General features: G+C 41.9%; 1 protein-coding gene across 15 annotated transcripts in view; it reads left to right on the top strand.

Annotated features, from left to right (window-relative positions):
• MLLT10 (MLLT10 histone lysine methyltransferase DOT1L cofactor) overlaps positions 1 to 22137 on the top strand; it is a 250590-nt gene that overhangs the window by 199589 nt on the left and 28864 nt on the right. For all 15 annotated transcript variants that reach the window (XR_004477508.2, XR_004477507.2, XM_033407836.2 and 12 more), the window contains one exon: positions 21329 to 21507. Coding sequence is in view for 13 of the 15 variants with exons in the window: in XM_033407836.2 (XP_033263727.1) it covers positions 21329 to 21507 (179 nt within the window). In the remaining 2 variants the exon portion in view is untranslated. The remainder of the gene's footprint in view (positions 1 to 21328; positions 21508 to 22137) is intronic.

The following is a 22137-nucleotide window of genomic DNA, read 5'->3' as shown; positions in this document are numbered from 1 at the left end:
ATAGCCCTCTGCCTTTTCATCTTGTCTATGTTTCTGTGAGTGTGGTTTTTCTTCCACAGGCTGCAGAACTGTAGTTCTTTTTTCTGCTGTCTGCTCTCTGGTGGATGAGGCTATCTAAGAGGCTTGATGGGAGGGACTGGTGGCAGGTAGAGCTTACTGTTGCTCTGGTGGGCTGAGCTCAGTAAAACTTTAATCCAGTTGACTGTTGATGGGAGTGGCTGGGTTCCCTCCCTGTTGGTTGTTTGGCCTGAGGCCACCCAACACTGGAGCCTACCTGGGCTCTTTGGTGGGGCTAATGGTAGACTCTGGAAGGGCTCACGCCAATGAGTACTTCCCAGAACTTCTTCTGCTAGTGTCCTTGTCCCCACGGCGAGCCACAGCCCCCCCTCCCCCCTAGTCCTGCCAAAGTCCTGCTATCAGTTCCCACTTGGCTTCAAAATCTGATTCTCTAGGAATTCCTCCTCCCGTTTCTGGACCCCCAGTTTTGGAAGCCTGACGTGGGGCTCAGAACCTTCACTCCACTGGGTTGACTTCTGTGGTATAAGTGTTCACCAGTCTGTGAGTCACCCACCCACCAGTTATGGGATTTGATTTTACTGTGATTGCACCCCTCCTACCGTCTCATTGTGGCTTCTCCTATGTCTTTGGATGTCGGGTATCTTTTTTGGTGAGATCCAGTGTCTTCCTGTCGATGATTGTCCAGCAGCTAGTTGTGATTCTGTGTTCTCGCAAGAGGGAGTAAGAGCATGTCCTTCTACTCTGCCATCTTCGTTCCTCCTCCCATATATATATATATATTTTTGCCGAGCGCGCGCCTCTCACTGTTGTGGCCTCTCCCATTGCGGAGCACAGGCTCCGGACGCACAGGCTCAGTGGCCATGGCTTACGGACCCAGCCGCTCCGCGGCATGTGGGATCTTCCCAGACCGGGGCACAAACCTGTGTTCCCTGCATCGGCAGGCGGACTCTTAACCACTGTGCCACCAGGGAAGCCCTCCCACCTATATTTTTATACTTCGTCTTAGCTAAGTGTTTCTGTAGACAAAATCACACCATGTACGAATTCCTGCCATTGTAGATTCATGATATTACCCTTGAGTGATATTTAAATTGCTTCACAGTGTTAGTACACATCTCTAGGAAGCTCTTAATTTTTGCCATGATTGTTCTTTTTTTTTTTTTAACATCTTTATTAGAGTATAATTGCTTTACAATGGTTTGTTAGTTTCTACTTTACAACAAAATGAATCAGTTATATATATACATATGTTCCCATATCTCTTCCCTCTTGCATCTCCCTCCCTGCCACCCTCCCTATCCCACCCCTCCAGGCGGTCACAAAGCACCGAGCTGATCTCCCTGTGCTATGCAGCTGCTTTGCACTAGCTGTCTACCTTACGTTTGGTAGTGTATATATGTCCATTCCTCTCTCTCGCTTTGTCACAACTTACCCTTCCCCCTCCCCATATCCTCAAGTCCATTCTCTAGTAGGTCTGTGTCTTTATTCCTGTCTTACCCCTAGGTTTTTCATGACTTTTTTTTCTTAAATTCCATATATATGTGTTAGCATACGGTATTTGTCTCTCTCTTTCTGACTTACTTCACTCTGTATGACAGACATTAGGTCTATCCACCTCAATACAAATAGCTCAGTTTCGTTTCTTTTTATGGCTGAGTAATATTCCATTGTGTATATGTGCCACATCTTCTTTATCCATTCATCTGATGATGGACACTTAGGTTGTTTCCTTCTCCGGGCTATTGTAAATAGAGCTGCAATGAACATTTTGGTACATGACTATTTTTGTATTATGGTTTTCTCAGGGTATATGCCCAGTAGTGGGATTGCTGGGTTATATGGTAGTGCTATGTGTAGTTTTTTAAGGAACCTCCATACTGTTCTCCACAGCAGCTGTATCCATTTACATTCCCACCAGCAGTGCAAGAGGGTTCCCTTTTCTCCACATCCTCTCCAGCATTTATTGTTTGTAGATATTTTGATGATGGCCATTCTGAGTGGTGTGAGATGATATCTCATGGTAGTTTTGATTTGCATTTCTCTAATGATGAGTAATGTTGAGCATTCTTTCATGTGTTTGTTGGCAGTCTGTATTTCTTCTTTGGAGAAATGTCTGCTTAGGTCTTCTGCCCATTTTTGGATTGGGCTGTTTGTTTTTTGTTATTAAGCTCCATGAGCTGCTTATAAATTTTGGAGATTAATCCTTTGTCAGTTGCTTCATTTGCAAATATTTTCTCCCATTCTGAGGGTTGTCTTTTGGTCTTGTTTATGGTTTCCTTTGCTGTGCAAAAGCTTTGAAGTTTCATTAGGTCCCATTTGTTTATTTTTGTTTTTATTTCCATTTCTCTAGGAGGTGGGTAAAAAAGGATCTTGCTGTGATTTATATGTCATAGAGTGTCCCGCCTATGTTTTCCTGTAAGAGTTTGATAGTTTCTGACCTTAGATTTAGGTCTTTAATCCATTTTGAGCTTATATTTGTGTATGTTGTTAGGGAGTGACCTAATCTCATACTTTTACATGTACCTATCCAGTTTTCCCAGCACCACTTATTGAAGAGGCTGTCCTTTCTCCACTGTACATTCCTGCCTCCTTTATCAAAGATAAGGTGACCATATGTGCATGGGTTTATCTCTGGGATTTTTATCCTGTTCCATTGATCTATATTTCTGTTTTTGTGCCAGTACCATACTGTCTTGATCACTGTAGCTTTGTAGTATAGTCTGAAGTCAGGGAGCCTGATTCTTCCAGCTCCGTGTTTCATTCTCAAGATTGCTTTGGCTATTCGGGGTGTTTTGTGTTTGCATACAAATTGTGAAATTTTTTGTTCTAGTTCTGTGAAAAATGCCAGTGGCAGTTTGATAGGGATTGCATTGAATCTGTAGATTGCTTTAGGTAGTAGACTCATTTTCACAATGTTGATTCTTCCAATCCAAGCACATGGTATATCTCTCCATCTATTTGTATCATCTTTAATTTCTTTCATCAGTGTCTTATAATTATCTGCATACAGGTCTTTTGTCTCCTTAGGTAGGTTTATTCCTAGATCTTTTATGCTTTCTGTTGCAGTGGTAAATGGGAGTGTTTTCTTGATTTCACTTTCAGATTTTTCATCATTAGTGTATAGGAATGCCAGAGATTTCTGTGCATTAATTTTGTATCCTGCTACTTTACCAAATTAATTGATTAGCTCTAGTAGTTTTCTGGTAGCATCTTTAGGATTCTCTATGTATAGTATCATGTCATCTGCAAACAGTGACAGCTTTAGTTCTTCTTTTCCGATTTGGATTCCTTTTCTTCTCTGATTGCTGTGGCTAAAACTTCCAAAACTATGTTGAATAAGAGTGGCGAGAGTGGGCAACCTTGTCTTGTTCCTGATCTTAGTGGAAATGCTTTCAGCTTTTCACCATTGAGGACGATGTTGGCTGTGGGTTTGTCATATATGGCCTTTATTATGTTGAGGAAAGTTCCCTCTATGCCTACTTTCTGCAGGGTTTTTATCATAAATGGATGTTGAATTTTGTCGAAAGCTTTCTCTGCATCTATTGAGATGATCATATGGTTTTTCTCCTTCAATTTGTTAATATGGTGTATCACGTTGATTGATTTGCATATATTGAAGAATCCTTGCATTCCTGGAATAAACCCCAGTTGATCATGGTGTATGATCCTTTTAATGTGCTGTTGGATCTGTTTGCTAGTATTTTGTGGAGGATTTTTGCATCTATGTTCATCAGTGATATTGGCCTGTAGTTTTCTTTCTTTGTGACATCCTTGTCTGGTTTTGGTATCAGGGTGATGGTGGCCTCGTAGAATGAGTTTGCGAGTGTTCCTCCCTCTGCTATATTTTGGAAGAGTTTCAGAAGGATAGGTGTTAGCTCTTCTCTAAATGTTTGATAGCATTTGCCTGTGAAGCCATCTGGTCCTGGGCTTCTGTTTGTTGGAAGATTTTTAATCACAGTTTTAATTTCAGTGCTTGTGATTGGTCTGTTCATATTTTCTATTTTTTCCTGATTCAGTCTTGGCAGGTTGTTCATTTCTAAGAATTTGTCCATTTCTTCCAGGTTGTCCATTTTATTGGCATAGAGTTGCTTGTAGTAATCTCTCATGATCTTTTGTATTTCTGCAGTGTTAGTTGTTACTTCTCCTTTTTCATTTCTAATTCTATTGATTTGAGTCTTCTCCCTTTTTTTCTTGATGAGTCTGGCTAATGGTTTATCAATTTTGTTTATCTTCTCAAAGAACAAGCTTTTAGTTTTATTGATCTTTGCTATTGTTTCCTTCATTTCTTTTTCATTTATTTCTGATCTGATTTTTATGATTTGTTTCCTTCTGCTAACTTTGGGGTTTTTTTTTTTTTTTTTTTTAACATCTTTATTGGGGTATAATTGCTTTACAATGGTGTGTTAGTTTCCGCCCCACAACAAAGTGAATCAGTCATACATAAACATATGTTCCCATATGTCTTCCCTGTTGCGCCCCCCTCCCTCCCACCCTCCCCACGGTTTTTTGTTTTTTGTTTTTTGTTTTTTGTTTTGGTACGCGGGCCTCTCACTGTTGTGGCCTCTCCTGTTGCGGAGCACAGGCTCTGGATGCGCAGGCTCAGCGGCCATGTCTCACCGGCCCAGCTACTCTGCGGCATGTGGGATCTTCCCGGACCGGGGCACAAACCCGTGTCCGCTGCATCGGAGGGCGGACTCTCAACCGCTGCGCCACCAGGGAAGCCCACTTTGGGGTTTTTTTGTTCTTCTTTCTCTAATTGCTTTAGGTGCAAGGTTAGTTCTTTATTCGAGATGTTTCCTGTTTCTTTTCTTAAGGTAGGATTGTATTGCTATAAACTTACCTCTTAGACCTGCTTTTGCTGCATCCCATAGATTTTGGGTTGTCGTGTCTTCATTGTCTTTTGCTTCTAGGTATTTTTAAATTTCCTCTTTGATTTCTTCAGTGATCACTTCGTTATTAATTAGTGTATCGTTTAGCCACCATGTGTTTGTGTTTTTTACAGATCTTTTCCTGTAATTGATATCTAGTCATAGCGTTGTGATCGGAAAAGATACTTGATAAAATTTCAGTTTTCTTAAATTTACCAAGGCTTGATTTGTGACCCAAGATATGATCTATCCTGGAGAATGTTCCATGAGCACTTGAGAAAAATGTGTATTCTGTTTTTTTTGGATGGAGTGTCCTATAAATATCAGTTAAGTCCATCTTGTTTAATGTATCATTTAAAGCTTGTGTTTCCTTATTTATTTTCATTTTGGGTGATGTGTCCATTGGTGATAGTGGGGTGTTAAAGTCCCCTACTATGAATGTGTTACCGTCGATTTCCCCTTTTATGCCTGTTAGTATTTGCCTTATGTATTGAGGTGCTCCTATGTTGGGTGCATTAATATTTACAATTGTTATGTCTTCTTCTTGGATCGATCCCTTGATCATCATGTAGTGTCCTTCTTTGTCTCTTCTAATAGTCTTTATTTTAAAGTCTATTTTGTCTGATATGAGAATTGCCCAGCTTTCTTTTGGTTTACATTTGCATGAAATATCTTTTTCCATCCCCTTACTTTCAGTCTGTATGTGTCTCTAGGTCTGAAGTGGGTCTCTTGTAGACAGCATATATATGGGTCTTGTTTTTGTATCCATTCAGCCAATCTGTGTCTTTTGGTGGGAGCATTTAGTCCATTTACATGTAAGGTAATTATCGGTATGTATGTTCCTATTCCCATTTTCTTAATTGTTTTGGGTTCGTTATTGTAGGTCTTTTCCTTCTCTTGTGTTTCTTGCCTAGAGAAGTTCCTTCAGCAGTTGTTGTAGAGCTGGTTTGGTGGTGCTGAACTCTCTCAGCTTTTGCTTGTTTGTAAAGGTTTTAATTTCTCCATCAAATCTGAATGAGATCCTTGCTGGGTAGAGTAATCTTGGTTGCAGGTTTTTCTCCTTCATCACTTTAAATATGTCCTGCCACTCCCTTCTGGCTTGCAGAGTTTCTGCTGAAAGATCAGCTGTTAACCTTTTGGGGATTCCCTTGTGTGTTGTTGTTTTTCCCTTGCTACTTTTAATATGTTTTCTTTGTATTTAAGTTTTGACAGTTTGATTAATATGTCTCTTGGTGTATTTCTCCTTGGATTTATCCTGTATGGGGCTCTTTGTGCTTCCTGGAGTTGATTAACTATTTCCTTTCCCATATTAGGGAAGTTTTCAACTATAATCTCTTCAAATATTTTCTCTGTCCCTTTCTTTTTGTCTTTTTCTTCTGGAACCCTTATAATTCGAATGTTGGTGCATTTAATGTTGTCCCAGAGGTCTCTGAGACTGTCCTCAGTTCTTTTCATTCTCTCTTCTTTATTCTGCTCTGCAGTAGTTATTTCCACTATTTTATCTCCTAGGTCACTTATCCGTTCTTCTGCCTCAGTTATTTTGCTATTGATCCCATCTAGAGTATTTTTCATTTCATTTATGTGTTGTTCATCGTTGTTTGTTTCATCTTTAGTTCTTCTAGGTCCTTGTTAAATGTTTCTTGCATTTTCTCTATTCTATTTCCAAGATTTTGGATCATCTTTACTATCATTATTCTGAATTCTTTTTCAGGTAGACTGCCTATTTCCTCTTCATTTGTTAGGTCTGGTGGGTTTTTATCTTGCTCCTTCATCTGCTGTGTGTTTTTCTGTCTTCTCATTTTGCTTATCTTACTGTGTTTGGTGTCTACTTTTTGCAGGCTGCAGGTTCGTAGTTCCCATTGTTTTTGGTGTGTGTCCCCAGTGGCTAAGGTTGGTTCAGTGGGTTGTGTAGGCTTCCTGGTGGAGGGTACTAGTGCCTGTGTTCTGGTGGATGAGGCTGGATCTTGTCTCTCTGGTGGGCATGTCCACATCTGGTGGTGTGTTTTGGGGTGTCTGTGGACTTATTATGATTTTAGGCAGCCTCTCTGCTATTGGGTGGGCTTGTGTTCCTGTCTTGCTAGTTGTTTGGCATAGGATGTCCAGCACTGTAGCTTGCTGGTCGTTGAGTGAAGCTGGGTGCTGGTGTTGAGATGGAGATCTCTGGGCGATTTTCTCCGTTTGATATTATGTGGAGCTGGGAGGTCTCTTGTGGACCAGTGTCCGGAAGTTGGCTCTCCCACCTTAGAGGTACAGCACTGACTACTGGCTCCAGCACCAAGAGCCTTTCATCCACACAGCTCAGAATAAAAGGGAGAAAAAGTAGAAAGAAAGAATCAGTAGAAGTAGAACGAAAGAAAGTAAGAACGGAGGGAGGGAGGACAGAAGGAAGGGGGGAAGGAGTGAAAAAAAGAAAGGAAATAAAGTAAAATAAAATCGAGTAAGATAAAATATAATAAAGTTATTAAAATAAAAAAATGATTATTAAGAAAAAAAAAACCCGACGGATAGAACCCTAGGACAAATGGTGGAAGCAAAGCTATACAGACAAAATCTCACACAGAAGCATACACATACACACTCTCAAAAAGAGGAAAAGGGGAAAAAATCATAAATCTTTCTCTCAAAGTCCACCTCCTCAATTTGGGATGATTCGTTGTCTATTCAGGTATTCCACAGATGCAGGTACATCAAGTTGATTGTGGAGCTTTAATCCGCTGCTTCTGAGGCTGCTGGGAGAGATTTCCCTTTCTTTTCTTTGTTCTCACATCTCCCGGGGCTCAGCTTTGGATTTGGCCCCGCCTCTGCTCGTAGGTCGCGGGAGGGCGTCTGTTCTTCGCTCAGACAGGAAGGGGTTAAAGGAGCGGCTGATTCCGGGGCTCTGGCTCACTCAGGCCCTCAGGCCGGGGGGAAAGGAGGGTGGGGCCTGTGGCTGCAGAGGCCAGCGTGACGTTGCACCAGCCTGAGGCGCGCTGTGCGTTCTCTCCCAGAGGAGTTGTCCCTGGATCCCCGGACCCTGTCAGTTGTGGGCTGCACAGGCTCCCCGGAAGTGGGGTGTGGATAGTGACCTGTGCTCGCACACAGGCTTCTTGGTGGCGGCAGCAGCAGCCTTAGCGTCTCCTGCCGGTCTCTGGGGTCCGCGCTGTTAGCCGCGGCTCGCGCCCGTCTCTGGAGCTCCTTTAAGCAGCGCTCTTAATCCCCTCTCTTCGCGCACCGGGAAACAAAGAGGGAAGAAAAAGTCTCTTGCCTCTTCGGCAGCTCCAGGCTTTTTCCCGGACTCCCTCCCAGCTCGCTGTGGCGCAGTAGCCCCCTTTAGGCTGTATTCACGCCGCCAACCCCAGACTTCTCCCTGCGCTCTGACAGAAGCCCGAGCCTCAGCTCCCAGACCCGCCCGCCGCGGCCGGTGAGCAGACAAGCCTCTTGGGCTGGTGAGTGCCGATCGGCACTGATCCTCTGTTCGGGAATCTCCCCGCCTTGCCCTCCGCACCCCTGTGGGTGCGCTCTCCTCCACGGCTCTGAAGCTTCCCCCCTCCGCCACCCGCAGTCTCCGCCTGCGAAGGGGCTTCCTAGTGTGTGGAAACCTCTCCTCCTTCACAGCTCCCTCCCACTGGTGCAGGTCCCGTCCCCATCCTTTTGTCTCTGTTTATTCTTTTTTCTTTTGCCCTACCCAGGTACGTGGGGGGTTTCTTGCCTTTTGGGAGGTCTGAGGTCTTCTGCCATTGTTCAGTAGGTGTTCTGTAGGAGTTTTTCCACGTGTAGATGTATTTCTGGTGTATCTGTGGAGACGAAGGTGATCTCCGCGTCTTACTCTTCTGCAATCTTCCCAGAAGCCCCTGATTGTTCTGTTTTTAAAACTTTTCCTCCCCTTTCCCCATCCCCAGTGTATTAGATGTCTTTGCCTCTTACTCCCAGAAAAACCTTGATCTTCTCATAACTCAGTTCTGCAACCTACTTGATTTGTGTCCATCTTCTTTTCCTTCTCTCTAGTCCTGCCTACACTCAAAGGCTAATCATTACTTATGGTCTGGATCTCATCCATCCTTTTTTGCCCTCTCAGAGACCTTGCCATTTTAGTTTCCTTACTGTCTCTTTCACTATCACTTATCTTTGCCCATCTACATCTAAACATGCTCTAGTCTTTTCCTCTTGGAAAAAACACCAAAAAACCCAAACTGTCTTTTTTCTTTTTTTTTGCGGTACGCGGGCCTCTCACTACTGTGGCCTCTTCCGTTGCGGAGCACAGGCTCCAGACGCGCAGGCCCAGCGGCCATGGCTTACGGGCCCAGCCGCTCCGTGACACGTGGGATCCTCCTGGACCAGGGCACAAACCCGCGTCCCCTGCATCAGCAGGCAGACTCCCAACCACTGCGCCACCAGGGAAGCCCCCAAACTGTCTTTAATCCCACATTCCTATTTGTGTGCCTAAACCTCACGTTGTTTTCCCCACACTCCCTTGTTTAAGATCTTTTTGTACTTCCTCATTGAGGGAATTCATGTCTGTTATCAATTCTGAACACAGTTGTAGCCATTATATCTTAAATTATTACTCTTCTTATTCTTTCTATTCTTGAGCAATTTTTTTTAGATTTTCATCTGTCTTTCATGTCCCTTACCCTCTCGTTTATAATTTCCACTTCTTAATCTCTCTGTGCTGTATCTGTGTAATTTCTTTAACTCTTTTTTGTTCACTCATCATTTCTTTAGCTCTATTAATTGTTTCTATTTAGTGAATGTGTTTTTAAATTTTAGGAATTCTTTGTTGTTGTTTTTTTTAATGGACCTGGTCTGGTTTTGTTTTTCTTTCTTGTTTTTTAAGAGTGTTTAGCTCTTTCCTCACATCTAAAAATATTTTTATTTTGAAACAGTGTCAAACTTATAGAAAAATTGCAAATATAGAGAACTTTATTTTCCTCAACCATTTGAGAGTAGGTTACACTCATAGTGCCCCATCAGCCCTTAATACCTAAGTATTTCTTACAAACAAGGATATTCTCCTCCAAAATCATGGTACAGCTATCAAGAACAGGAAATTAATATCGCCATATTAGTAGCATCTAGTCTTTAGACACCATCTGAGTTTTGACAGCTGCCTAAATTTTTGAGGATTATAGGCCAGTTGTTTTGGATTTTTTTTAAGTTACTAGGTTCAGGCTATTTGTTTTATCTTATTTATTTTTTTTGTTGGCCGCACCACGTGGCACGCAGGGATCTTAGTTCCCAGCCAGGGATCCAACCCGTGCCCCCTGTGGTGGAAGTGTGGATTCTTAACCACTGGACCGCCAGGGAAGTCCCAGGGTTATATATTTTAGAAGTGATCTTTCCATTGCATTTTGTCACATGGCATATAATGAGACTTTTCCAATGAAAAGGTTTTCTTTCCCCCTTATAATTAGTATTTTGTGGAATAAACTGTGAGACTATGTAAATATTCCATTCCTCATCAAACTTTCAGTTTATTTCAGTATGGACTTACGGATTTGTATGGGTTATAATCCATTTGTTGTGATGCTTAGATTGTTCACAGTTAGGCATTGGGAGCCCTGTAAGCTGACTCCATGTCCTATTGATATGTCCCCTCTATTCTTTTAATGCTTCTTTACTTTCTGACACTGCAAGTATATTAGTTTTCTCTTGCTGCTCTACCAAATTACCACAAATATTAGCAGCTTAAAACCAGACAAATTTCTTAGTGCACAGTCAGAAGTCTGGGTTGGGTAAGTTGGTTTCTCTGCTTAGATTCTCACAAGGCTGATGTCACAGTGTTGGCCAGCTCTTACTGTCAGGAGGCTCTGGGAACAACCCACTTCCAAGCTCATTCAGGTTGTTGGTGGAATCTAGTTCTTTCCTTGGAGTGGTAGAACCAAGGTCACCATTTCCGGTCAGTTAAGGGCCTCCCTTAGCTCTTAGAGCCTTCTCTCCCAGCCTTGCACATGTGTCTCTATATCTTAGAGCCAGAAAAGGTGATGATTTGAATCCTTTTCACACCTAGAGTCTCTCTTGACATCCCCTTCTGCCACATTTCCCTTGCTTTTCTCTGCTGCATCTCCCACTGACTCTTCTGCCCTTCTTTGGTTTTTAAGGGCTCATTCAGTTACACTGGGCCCACCCTCATATTCAGAATAATCCACCTATTTTAAGGTCAGCTGATGAGTACCTTAATTCAATCTGCCAAGTGCCTTCAGAGCAGTACCTAGATTAGTGTTTGATTGAATAACCAGGAGATGGGAAACTTGGGGAATTCTGCTTACCACAGAAGGATATCCCAGGTTCTTCTTTTTTATATAGAATGTTGTTCCTTTCTCATATCTTTGATTTCTTCTCTTAGGTTCTTAATCATTTAAAATCTTTATCTCATAATCTTTATTTGCTGTTTTCTGTTTTCTAAGGTTCTTAGAAGATAGTCAAATCTTAATGTCCGCTAACTTGTGATCAAGGGGATTGTTCTTTCCATGTTTTCTAATTTTGGATTGCAAACTCATTTTCTAGCCTGGGTTGAGGATATATCCCTTCAAAGAGGTTTTGCGTTTGCTTCTGCTAATATATTCAAGTGACGGTACTGCCTGACCCCTTATATTGATTCAGCATTTGGGATTTACCAGACCAGGCAGATGGTGTAAGTTCAGACCCAAAACCTATTTGAAGACAAGGCTGTGGCTGTAAATTCTCAAGGCAGATCTTCTGTCCTCTATCCAAAGCTCAGATCAAATTGGACAAACTTCCTTATTTTATTTTTCTCCCTGTGTATGCCGTGATTTGGGGGTTTTGTGTTTTGTGGGGGTCTTTGGGTGTGGAGTGGAGAAGGGATGGGTTAGTTTTCCCCTGAAAGTGTAGCCATGGGAAAGTCTAAACTATATAATCAGGGTCTCATCAATTTCAGCTTTCCCTCCATCGGAGACCCAGGGTTTTATCTCTTTTCCTTGTGGTGGGCATTAAAGCCAAAGGTCCTAGGCTCCTGACATAGGCTGGCTGCTTTAGGGCAGCTGTTAAAGCCTTTCCTTTTTATTTGGACCCCTTAATTTTTTTTTTTGTGGGTTTAACTATTCACATTTAGGTACTTTTAATTAGGAAGGTTTTTAGGTTGTCGAGTCTGCCTTGTTGCCAGAAACAGAAATTTCCCCATTGATTGATTGACTGATTTTTTAAAACCACTTCATATTGGCTTCTGCAACTACTACTCCACTCGGGTCAGGAATAGCTTTCACACTGTCAAGTCCAAGTGAGTATTTTCAGTTTTCTTCTTACATGATCATCTTACATCACTTCCCCTTCTCTTCTTTTTCCACTTTCCCTAACTTGGTTGTCCTACTGTTTTGACCATTTCTTTTTAGTTTTTTGTGACTTCTCCTTTATCCTGATTTGGTGTTGAAATTCCTTGGGACTCACTCCTGAGCCTCTGATTTGGTCACTCCATAATTCTCACCAAATTTAAGTTACTTAAAATCTTTTGTGTAGGGCTTCCCCGGTGGTGCAGTGGTTGAGAATCTGCCTACCAATGCAGGGGACACGGGTTCAATCCCTGGCCTGGGAAGATCCCACATGCCGCGGAGCAACTAAGCTCATGTGCCACAAGTACTGAGCCTGTGCTCTAGAGCCCGTGAGCCACAGCTACTGAGCCCACGTGCCACAGCTACTGAAGCCCACGTGCCTAGAGCCCGTGCTCCACAATGAGAGAAGCCACTGCAATGAGAAGCCCGCGCACTGCAACGAAGAGTAGCCCCCACTCGCCGCAACTAGAGAAAGCCTGTGTGCAGCAACGAAAACCCAACACAGCCAAAAATAAATAAATAAATAAATGAAACTAAAAAAAAAAATATTTTGTGTAAAGTATTGCAGTAACGACCTAATTTATCTCCCTGATTCTACTCTTCTGTTTTCTTTTAAGGCATTGTTCACTTTGTATTCAAAGTGATCTCTTAAAAATACTATTATGATCTTGTCACTCTTGGTTAAGACGCTTTAATGGCTTTCCATTACTACAAAATTGGGAAGTCCTTTATGGCCTGCAAGGTTTTACCTGAGCTGACTCCTGGGCTGGATTCTAGCTTCTTTTGTTTTTTTAGTTCTCCAAGCAGGGATCAAACCTACACCTCCTGCACTGGAAGCTTGGAATGGGTCCTAATCCCCCTTCAGCGGTCCTAACCACTGGACCACTGGGGGAAGTCCCTAGCTTCATTTTGAGTATCTTGTTTCTTTGTTTATTATACCACAGTGGCTGTGTCTGTTAGGGTCCATTGTATGTAAGCCACAGAAGTAGGTTCTGTCGAATGTAAGCAAAAAGTAATTTATTGGATATATACAGTTATTTTAGAGAATTAGTAGAAAGACCTTACTCTAAAACTTTTGGAGGAGAGAAATAAGGGTAGTTTAAAGGGCAAGGTGAACAAGAACTAATAGACTCCTAATATTATTACCATTAGACTAACTTAGGTCTGATCATTCTCTGCCCTTATGAGCATGCATTCAAGGTGTAAGTTCCCAGCAGAGACGGTTCACCTCAGATTGGATTACATGTTCATCCCTGGGCCAGGAGTGCATGAAGTGGAGGATGGGTACTTCCCTAATAGAAAATAGGGTGCTATTTGGAAAAGAAATGGGAAAGAGGTCTAGGCAAGTAAAATTAGAACTTCCCCTAAGGACTTCCTTTTAGTTTATGTGTCACTTTACAAAGGCCTACCCTTTACTGCGAATTTTTTTCTTTTTTTGTTTTTTTGTTCTTGGTACTGCTAATCTTAAGTTACCCCTCGTATTCTGTCATAGCACATTCTACTTTTTCATCATAGCACTAATATTTGTGTGATTATTTAACGTGTGACTCCTTTACTTTAAGCTCCACGAGTGCAAGGATGGTATCTGTTTTCTTCTTTGTAGCATCTTTAGCAGGAAGTATTGTATCTGGGCATATTAGGTGCATAAATATTTGTAGAATATTGTACAGTCAGGTCAACTCTGCAGTATTCAATTGATATCAAAATGATATTCAAAACATTTAAAAATATTTTAAAATGAAATCAGAAAATATGTATGGTAAGTGTAAGAGGATTAAAAATTCTATGTCCAGTATATAGGCAACTATATAGAGCAAAACCGTAAACTCTGCACCAAAAAGTTTGAAAATATATAAAAATATTAACAGTCTTTGTGGTTGATTTTTTTTTCCTACTTTATCCCATCTACTTAAAAATTTTAATAATGAGTATGTGTTGTCTTTATGGGTAAATTCAAAAGAAACAACACATAATGAACGAAATTGGGATTGATGCAAAATACTTTACACTGTCTACCAAGTATAGCTTATCAAGTTTAGGTGATTTTAACTTGTAGATGCACTTCAGACACATCTTTCTCCATGGTCAGTTCCACTACCATTTTTAGAGGATCATAATCTTTCATCTAGTTTATGTAATAGCCTCTTAAATGATCTTTCTGTTTCCACTCTTCCTCCTTTCTATTCATTTGCTACACAGCAGTTAGAGGGATGATATTTTAAAAATCCAGTTCTCACTATTCGTCTTTATTGTCTTCCCATTGATCTTTTTAAAAAATATTTATTTATTTATTTTTGGCTGCATTGGGTCTTTGTTGCTGCGCACAGGCTTTTCTGTAGTTGCAGAGAGCGGGGACTACTCTTCGTTGTGGTGTGTGGGCTTCTCATTGTGGTGGTTTCTCCTGTTGCGGAGCATGGGCTGTAGGCACGCAGGCTTCAGTAGTTGTGGCTTGTGGCTCTAGAGTGCAGGCTCAGTAGTTGTGGTGCACAGGCTTAGTTGCTCTGCAGCATGTGGGATCTTCCTGGACCAGGGCTTGAACCCGTGTCCCCTGCATTGGCAGGTGGATTCTTAACCACTGCGCCATCAGAGAAGTCCCCTTCGTATTGATCTTAAATTCTAAACACCTCTACATGGCTTACAAGGTCCTGTGAGATCTACTTCCCCTCTCTAACCTTGTCTTCTACCACTCTCTCCACTATACTTTAGCCATATTACCTTTTTTTTTAACTTGTCTTTTTTTTTTTTTTTTTTGCGGTATGTGGGCCTCTCACTGTTGCGGCCTCTCCCGCTGCGGAGCACAGGCTCTGGTCGCGCAGGCCTAGCGGCCATGGCTCACGGGCCCAGCCACTCTGCAGCATGTGGGATCTTTCCGGACTGGGGCACGAACCTGCGTCCCCTGCATCGGCAGGCGGACTCTCAACCACTGCGCCACCAGGGAAGCCCTTAACTTGTTTTTTGAACGAGCTTTTCTGCTTCATTCTTTGTTCAGTTAACAACTACATACCTAACCTTTAGGTCTTATTATATCATTTCTTCAGACAGATCTTTTCTGCTTCTTAATTTTTCACCCTCATTATACCCTTTCTCTTCCATCATATAGTGTTTGCAACAATTTATAGTCGTGTTTGGTTTTTTTAATATTTTATTTTTTTACTTATTTATTTGGTTACTCTGGGTCTTAGCTGCTGCCAGCAGGCTCCTTAGTTGCAGCTCACGGGCTCCTTAGTTGTGGCATGCGAACTCTTAGTTGCAGCATGCATGTGGGATCTAGTTCCCGACCAGGGATCAAACCCGGGCCCCCTGCATTGGGAGCATGGAGTCTTGACCAGGGAAGTCCCATGTGTTTGTTTTGATGTTTGCCTCCCTAATTGTATATTCCTGGAGAACAGAGATCTTTTCTGTCTTGTTCCCTACTTTATTCTCTGCTCTTAGCACAGTGCCTGTCTTTTAGTACATATGAAATAAATATTTCTTGGGTGGATGGATAAATGAATCAGTATGTTACTGCCACTCTCTGTATCATTCTGCATCTTTGTTTCTTTTTTGTTCGTTTTTCATTTCATCCTTTAAAAAATTTTTTTTGTTGAAATATAGTTGATTTACAGTGTCTTTATTATAAAACATCCCATTGTCATGAGTAAAAAATGGGGACTGTCTGTGCTGATAACTCCAGTTCTTAAAAGTACCTGTGAAGGTGGCCTAGTTCGTTCACAGCATGATAAATTTGCTAGATCGTATGTGTGCACACACACACATTTGCACACACATGCACACTTGCCTCAAATGAGCTGCCTAGAAACAGAAAAGATAAATCAAGACTCCTAGTCTACACAGCTTATGAAACATAACAATAGCCTCTAAGTGTCTAGTGTGTGCCAGGCATTTAATCCTTACAACCCAATAAAAGACAAGGTGTTCTTACGAACCTCACTTCACCTCGTTTTTTTGTTTTTTAAAATAGATTTATGTATGTATGTATCTATGTATGGCTGCATTGGGTCTTCGCTGCTGCATGTGGGCTTTCTCTACCGGCAGCAAGCAGGGGCTACTCTTCGCTGTGCTGCGTGGGTCTCTCATTGCTGTGGCTCCTCTTGTTGCGGATCACGGGCTCTAGGCATGCGGGCTTCAGTAGTTGTGGCATGCAGGCTTAAATAGTTGTGGCACGCAGGCTTCAGTAATTGTGGCTTGCGGACTCTAGAGTGCAGGCTCAGTAGTTGTGACATACGGGCCTAGTTGCTCCCTGGCATGTGGGATCCTCCCAGACCAGGGCTCGAATCCGTGTCCCCTGCATTGGCAGGCAGATTCTTAACCACTGTGCCACCAGGGAAGCCCCCCACTTCACCTTTAAGGAAAGAAGCTTAGGGAAGTTAAGTTGCTTGTCCAAAGTCACGCAGCTGATCTGAGGTCCAAATGAGCCCCATCCTGCAAGTTTAATTACTAAGCTATACTGCCTTGCCAAATAGAATTTACTCATTCAGTACTGAATGATAATGATAAACATGTATTGCAAATCTAGTATGCCTGACACTGCTCTAAGTACAATACTGGGAATAAGGCAGTGAACAAAGCAGACTCCCATCCTCATGGAGAGTACATTCCAGAGGGACATGGGAAAGACAGTGAACAAAAGGAATAAGGAAAACATGCAGAATGATAAATGTGATAATGAGTATGGAGAAAAATAAAGCAGGGGAGTAGATGGAGGCAGTGAGGGGGTTGCAGTACTCAATAGGGTGGTCAAGGAAGTCCTCTCTGAGAAGGTGCCATTTGAGCCGAGACCTGAAGGGTGCAAAGACATCTGTGAGGAACCCAAGGAAACTTCGGACAGAGGAGGAGACGCAAGCACGGTCTGTCTGGCACGCGCTGACCCTAAGAACCTCAGAGGGGAGCCTTTTTTGGGACAGCTGCACGTTATACCTGCGCTGCTTCTCTCCCTCGGGCGCCCGTGGGTGGGTGAGCAGGTCTCCGTCCTCACCGCCACTGTCACATGCGACGGCTGACCCGGGCTGGTCTCAAGTCCGGGCCTCCTCTCTCTCCAGTTCCATTCGCCAAGATTCATTCCACACGAGGAGCGCTCCTCCTGACAGTGCTCATTCCACACGTCCTCCCACGCCTGGTTACACACAGGTAAAAGTGTGGTAGTGCACCTTTGTTTGCCCATTGGATTAACAAAGATCTAAGGACTAGATAAAATTGAGTGTGAGGTGGAAAAGAGGCACTTGGTCTCTGTTGGTGGAAAGTGTAAACCGGTACAACTGCCCTGAACGGCAGGTGCACAGTATTGTATCCTGAACAGGTGAATTTGAGGGTATTTTCCTTGAGCTTGTGCATTGCAGGATTCAGTTCTATTTAATTAGATGAATGTCACCTTGATTTAGATTAAAATAGCATATAACTTGTAAAAGATGAAAATAGAGTGAAGTTAAATAGAAAGCAGGTACAGAACAATCTAAGGAGGATTATTTGCCTTGTGAAAAAGGATCTAGAGGTCTTAGTGAACGGTTAATGCTGCACCATCGTACCCGGGGTATGAGGGAGTTGAGGTGAGCCAGTGATCCGCATTTTCAGAAAAAGATTTAGAATTCCATGCTTTCCTGACTTGATAGGAAAGGAAAATTTTGATTTGTTCTATTTTATTACAGTAACCTGAGTACCAGTTTCAGAGTGTGATTGCTGCGTTTTTAGCTGTGCAGTTTCCCGTTTAAGATTAAGCTAATGCAGTTAGAAAACAGACTTAAGTTTAGAGATTGAAGATCCTCAAACACACCAGAGTTTTGCTTCTCAGTATTATACTTTCATGATATATTATTGCATGTGGTAATGGTATTTGCAGTTTTCAAAGTGTAGTACGGACAGTAGAGGACCTGACAATTAAAATACTATACTTCCCTGACTTAAAGATAAATTTTTAACTAGAGCGCTAACTCTAAAATAGCTATAGCTACCATTTATGGCAACTTACTCTGTATTAGGCACTGTTAGAGCCTTTACATGAGTATTCCCAAAAACCTTTAAGGTAGCTATTATCTTGGTTCTTAGAAAAGAACAGTATGGAGGCTCACAAAGTTTAAGATCACAAGGTTGGGAGAGCCAGGACGTTTGTCTCAGTCAAAAACTTGTCCTGTTGTGATTTCAGCCTACTGCCTCCAGCTCGCTTTTGTCTTTTGGTTTTGGGAATTGGAGATTCCACGTATAGTATGCTTTTCGACATTAAAAAAAAATCAGCACTCTACCTTTTAAGGTACTTTGAAAAAGCTGAGTTCAAGTACTTCTCTCTGGAACTCTTCCACCCCAGTCTCTTCCTCTGAACTTAAGTCGTTTTTTGTATCATATGTCCTTATGGTATTTAGCATTTCCCTCCTGTATCATAGTAGCTTGGGAGTACTTATTAGCTGTGCTGTGAGACTATAAGTTCTTTGAAGGATGAATTCCTTTCTGTTCTTTGCCATCTTCATTGCCTTTTTAAAAATTATTATTAGAACCTCAATAAGTATTTGTTGAAAGAACTATGGGGTAAACAACTTAAAACAATTTTTTTTCTTCACCTACGGGCCTGTCCTTTGGAATGTAGGTTTATAAATATTCACTGCATTTATGTGCTCTTTTCTGTCCTCCACAGCCAAACTTCTTAAAAGAGTTATCTTGCCAAAATTTCTTGTTACTTTTCATGACTTCTTTTTCTGGCCTTACCTTAAATGATCAATAGAATCATTTGACCTTTTCCTTTGAAATTCTCTTAGGTGGTTTCTGAGATTCTCTCTGTTTCCTTATTTTGTTCTTTGTGGTCCATCTTTCTTTCTTTTTTTTTTTTTTTTGCGGTATGCGGGCCTCTCACTGTTGTGGCCTCTCCCGTTGTGAGCACAGGTTCCGGACGCGCAGGCTCAGCGGCCATGGCTCACGGGCCCAGCCGCTCTGCAGCATGTGGGATCTTCCCGGACCGGGGCACGAACCTGTGTCCCCTGCATCGGCAGGTGGACTGTCAACCACTGCGCCACCAGGGAAGCCCTAACATTTTAACTTTTAATGTTCTTCTTGATTTGGTTCCTGCTTATTTTTTAGCCTCATTTCTTGCTTAAGCTACACGGATGGCACTTATAAGTTCTTAGAATCTACCTGGCTCTGTGGCGCATGTTTCTTCCTCAGAATGCCCTTCACCTCTGTCCTCCAGCTCCTTTAGAAATTAGCTTTAAAGGCACCCATCTCTTCCAGTTCGCTTTTTGACCTCATCCTTTCTCACTCCAGGTCTGGGTTAGATAACCCTCTTTATGCACTCACAGCCTCCTGAGGATATCTCTATCATAATACTCTTCACGGTCTTTTGTAATTGTCTCTTTTTTCCACTAAGCTTCTTGAAGGCGGAGACCACATATCTCAAATGGCTTTGTATCTCTAGGGCTTAGAATAATGTCTGGCAAACAGTGAGCTCTCAGATGTTTGTGGAATGAATGTATTTGTTAAGTGGACAAATTATCATTATTCTGGAGAAATTGTAGATATAAAAAGGATCTTAGGAGCCTCAATTATAGTTGTAAGGCCTTTAAAAATGTCCCAATTTTTGTATTCCCCTTGTTTGAAGATTATAGGTACTTCTATTTATTATGAATCAATAATATTTATATTCTTTAGAACAAAGTAAATTTTACTGTTGATATAACCACTGTGTGTTCTCAAAAAAATTTTTTTGACTATGGCATACTTAGGTTCTTTTTTTCTGCTTTCCTCTTGTTTATAGTGTCAAGTTCTTGAGGTCTTATTCCCTCCCACCCTCCCAAGAGCCCTGGTTTATTATAAGATTTCTCAGCCTCCATTGCTATTAACTCTATGGGCCAGATAATTCTTAGTTGTGAGGAGCTGGCTTGTGCATTGTACAATGTTTAGCAGCATCCCTGGCCATTACCTACTAGATGCCAGTAGTACCTCCTAGTTTTGACAACCAAAAATGTGTCCAGACATTGTCATATGTCTCCTGTGAAGCAGAATCACCCCTGGTTCAGAACCCCACTGGTTTATAGAGATTCCTGTCTCTTAACCTTTATCCTCAAAGAGCCTTTCCTTCTCTGTGGACTTTTTGTTATCAGCATAAGAGCATGATCACCCATCTTGGGGGGAAAAAAAACCCCAAAAAAACCCACAAAACACTTTTTAAAGTAACTCCTAGTTTCTTCTTAACTTTTGCTCATTTTCTCTTTCTGTCCTCTGTCCATCCACTTTTCTAGAGTGAATTGCTTCTACTCTTTCTTTCTGGCTTTTTAACCCTGTGGTGCTACTGAAAATACTTTCAAATCTCTTTCCTCTTTTCCTGTGTTCTCTGAAGTGAATGCTACCACCACCTAGCTTTCCACGTCACCATCATCTCTTCATGCTCTGTTCCCTGGCCACCCCGACTGCTACTTTAGATACCTCATTCGGTCAGTCATAAAGTCCTGTTTATTCTACCTCCTGAATATCTATAGAATCCACCTGTATTCTTTATGCTCACTGCTGTGTCCCACCAGTGGCATCAGGCTCTTTGTTGTTCTCGGAATATCAAGTCTAGTCCTGTTCCATTTTATTTTCTGCTCTGTAATGTGGATGACCTTTCAAAAACAGAGTCTCTTCCCATTTCATACCTTCTCAATCATGGGTGCTGGGGCTCTAGTATCTGCATTTTTGAAAGGCTTACCAAGTGATTTTTATACAACTCTAATTTCTTCATTCTCCTATTTCAGAAACATGTCACTGCTCTTAGGAATTCCTAAAACCCTTATTATTATTCTTACAAAGCACTTCCTGATGTGATCTCTGTCTCTTAACAAATCATCTTTGACGTATAAAAAAAGTCTTAGTTTCTTTAAGACAAGTACTTTATGAAAAGTCAGTATTTATACATTTAGTTACTGGGTGTTTTTTGTTTTTTGTTTTGCGGTACGCGGGCCTCTCACCGTTGTAGCCTCTCCCGTCGCGGAGCACAGGCTCGGGACGCGCAGGCAGGCTCAGCTGCCATGGCTCACGGGCCCAGCCGCTCCGCGGCATGTGGGATCTTCCCGGACCGTGTTTTTTTTTTTTTGACATCAATAAAATTTATCATTGTGGGAGGGATCAGGAGGAAATGTGGGTATTCTAACATCGATTAATGTTGGTGTCTGTGACCAATTTGACTGCTAAATTATAAAATATTTAAATAAGATTTTTTTCTTGTAGGTATTTATAGCAGCAGTGATGTAGCAGTATCATTTCCAAATGTAGCATCTGGCTCAGGATCCAGTACTCCTGTCTCCAGTTCTCATTTACCTCAGCAACCTTCTGGGCATTTACAGCAAGTGGGAGCGCTCTCCCCGTCTGCTGGGTCGTCTGCACCCTCTGCTGTTGCTACAACTCAGGTAAATTATTACAGTGTTACAAAGTAACATGTACATCCATTTGTCTTTTTTTTTTTTCTAAACATCTTTATTGGAGTATAATTGCTTTACAGTGGTGTGTTAGTTTCTGCTGTATAACAAAGTGAATCAGCTATACATATTCATGTATCCCCATATCTCCTCCCTCTTGTGTCTCCCTCTCACCCTCCCTATCCCACCCCGCTAGGTGGTCACAGAGCTCGGAGCTGATCTCCCTGTGCTATGTGGCTGCTTCCCACTAGCTATCTGTTTCCATTTTGTAGTGTATATATGTCCATGCCACTCTCACTTTGTCCCAGCTTACCCTTCCCCCTCCCCGTGTCCTCAAGTCCATTCTCTACGTCTGCGTCTTTATTCATCCTGCCCCTAGGTTCTTCAGAACCTTTTTTTTTTTTTTTAGAGTCCATATATATGTGCTAGCATACGGTATTTGTTTTTCTCTTTCTGACTTACTTCACTCTGTATGACAGACTCTATCTAGGTCCATCCACCTCACTACAAATAACTCAGTTTCGTTTCTTTTTTTTTTTTTTTTTTTTTTTAAATTTCATTTATTTATTTATTTTTGGCTGTGCTGGGTCTTTTCTGCGCGTGGGCTTTCTCTAGTTGCGG

The sequence above is a fragment of the Orcinus orca genome, chromosome 2, assembly GCF_937001465.1.
Source record: "Orcinus orca chromosome 2, mOrcOrc1.1, whole genome shotgun sequence".
Lineage (NCBI taxonomy): Eukaryota > Metazoa > Chordata > Mammalia > Artiodactyla > Delphinidae > Orcinus > Orcinus orca.
The sequence above is the reverse complement of the archived record's forward strand: the minus strand, read 5'-3'. Positions and strand labels throughout refer to the sequence as shown.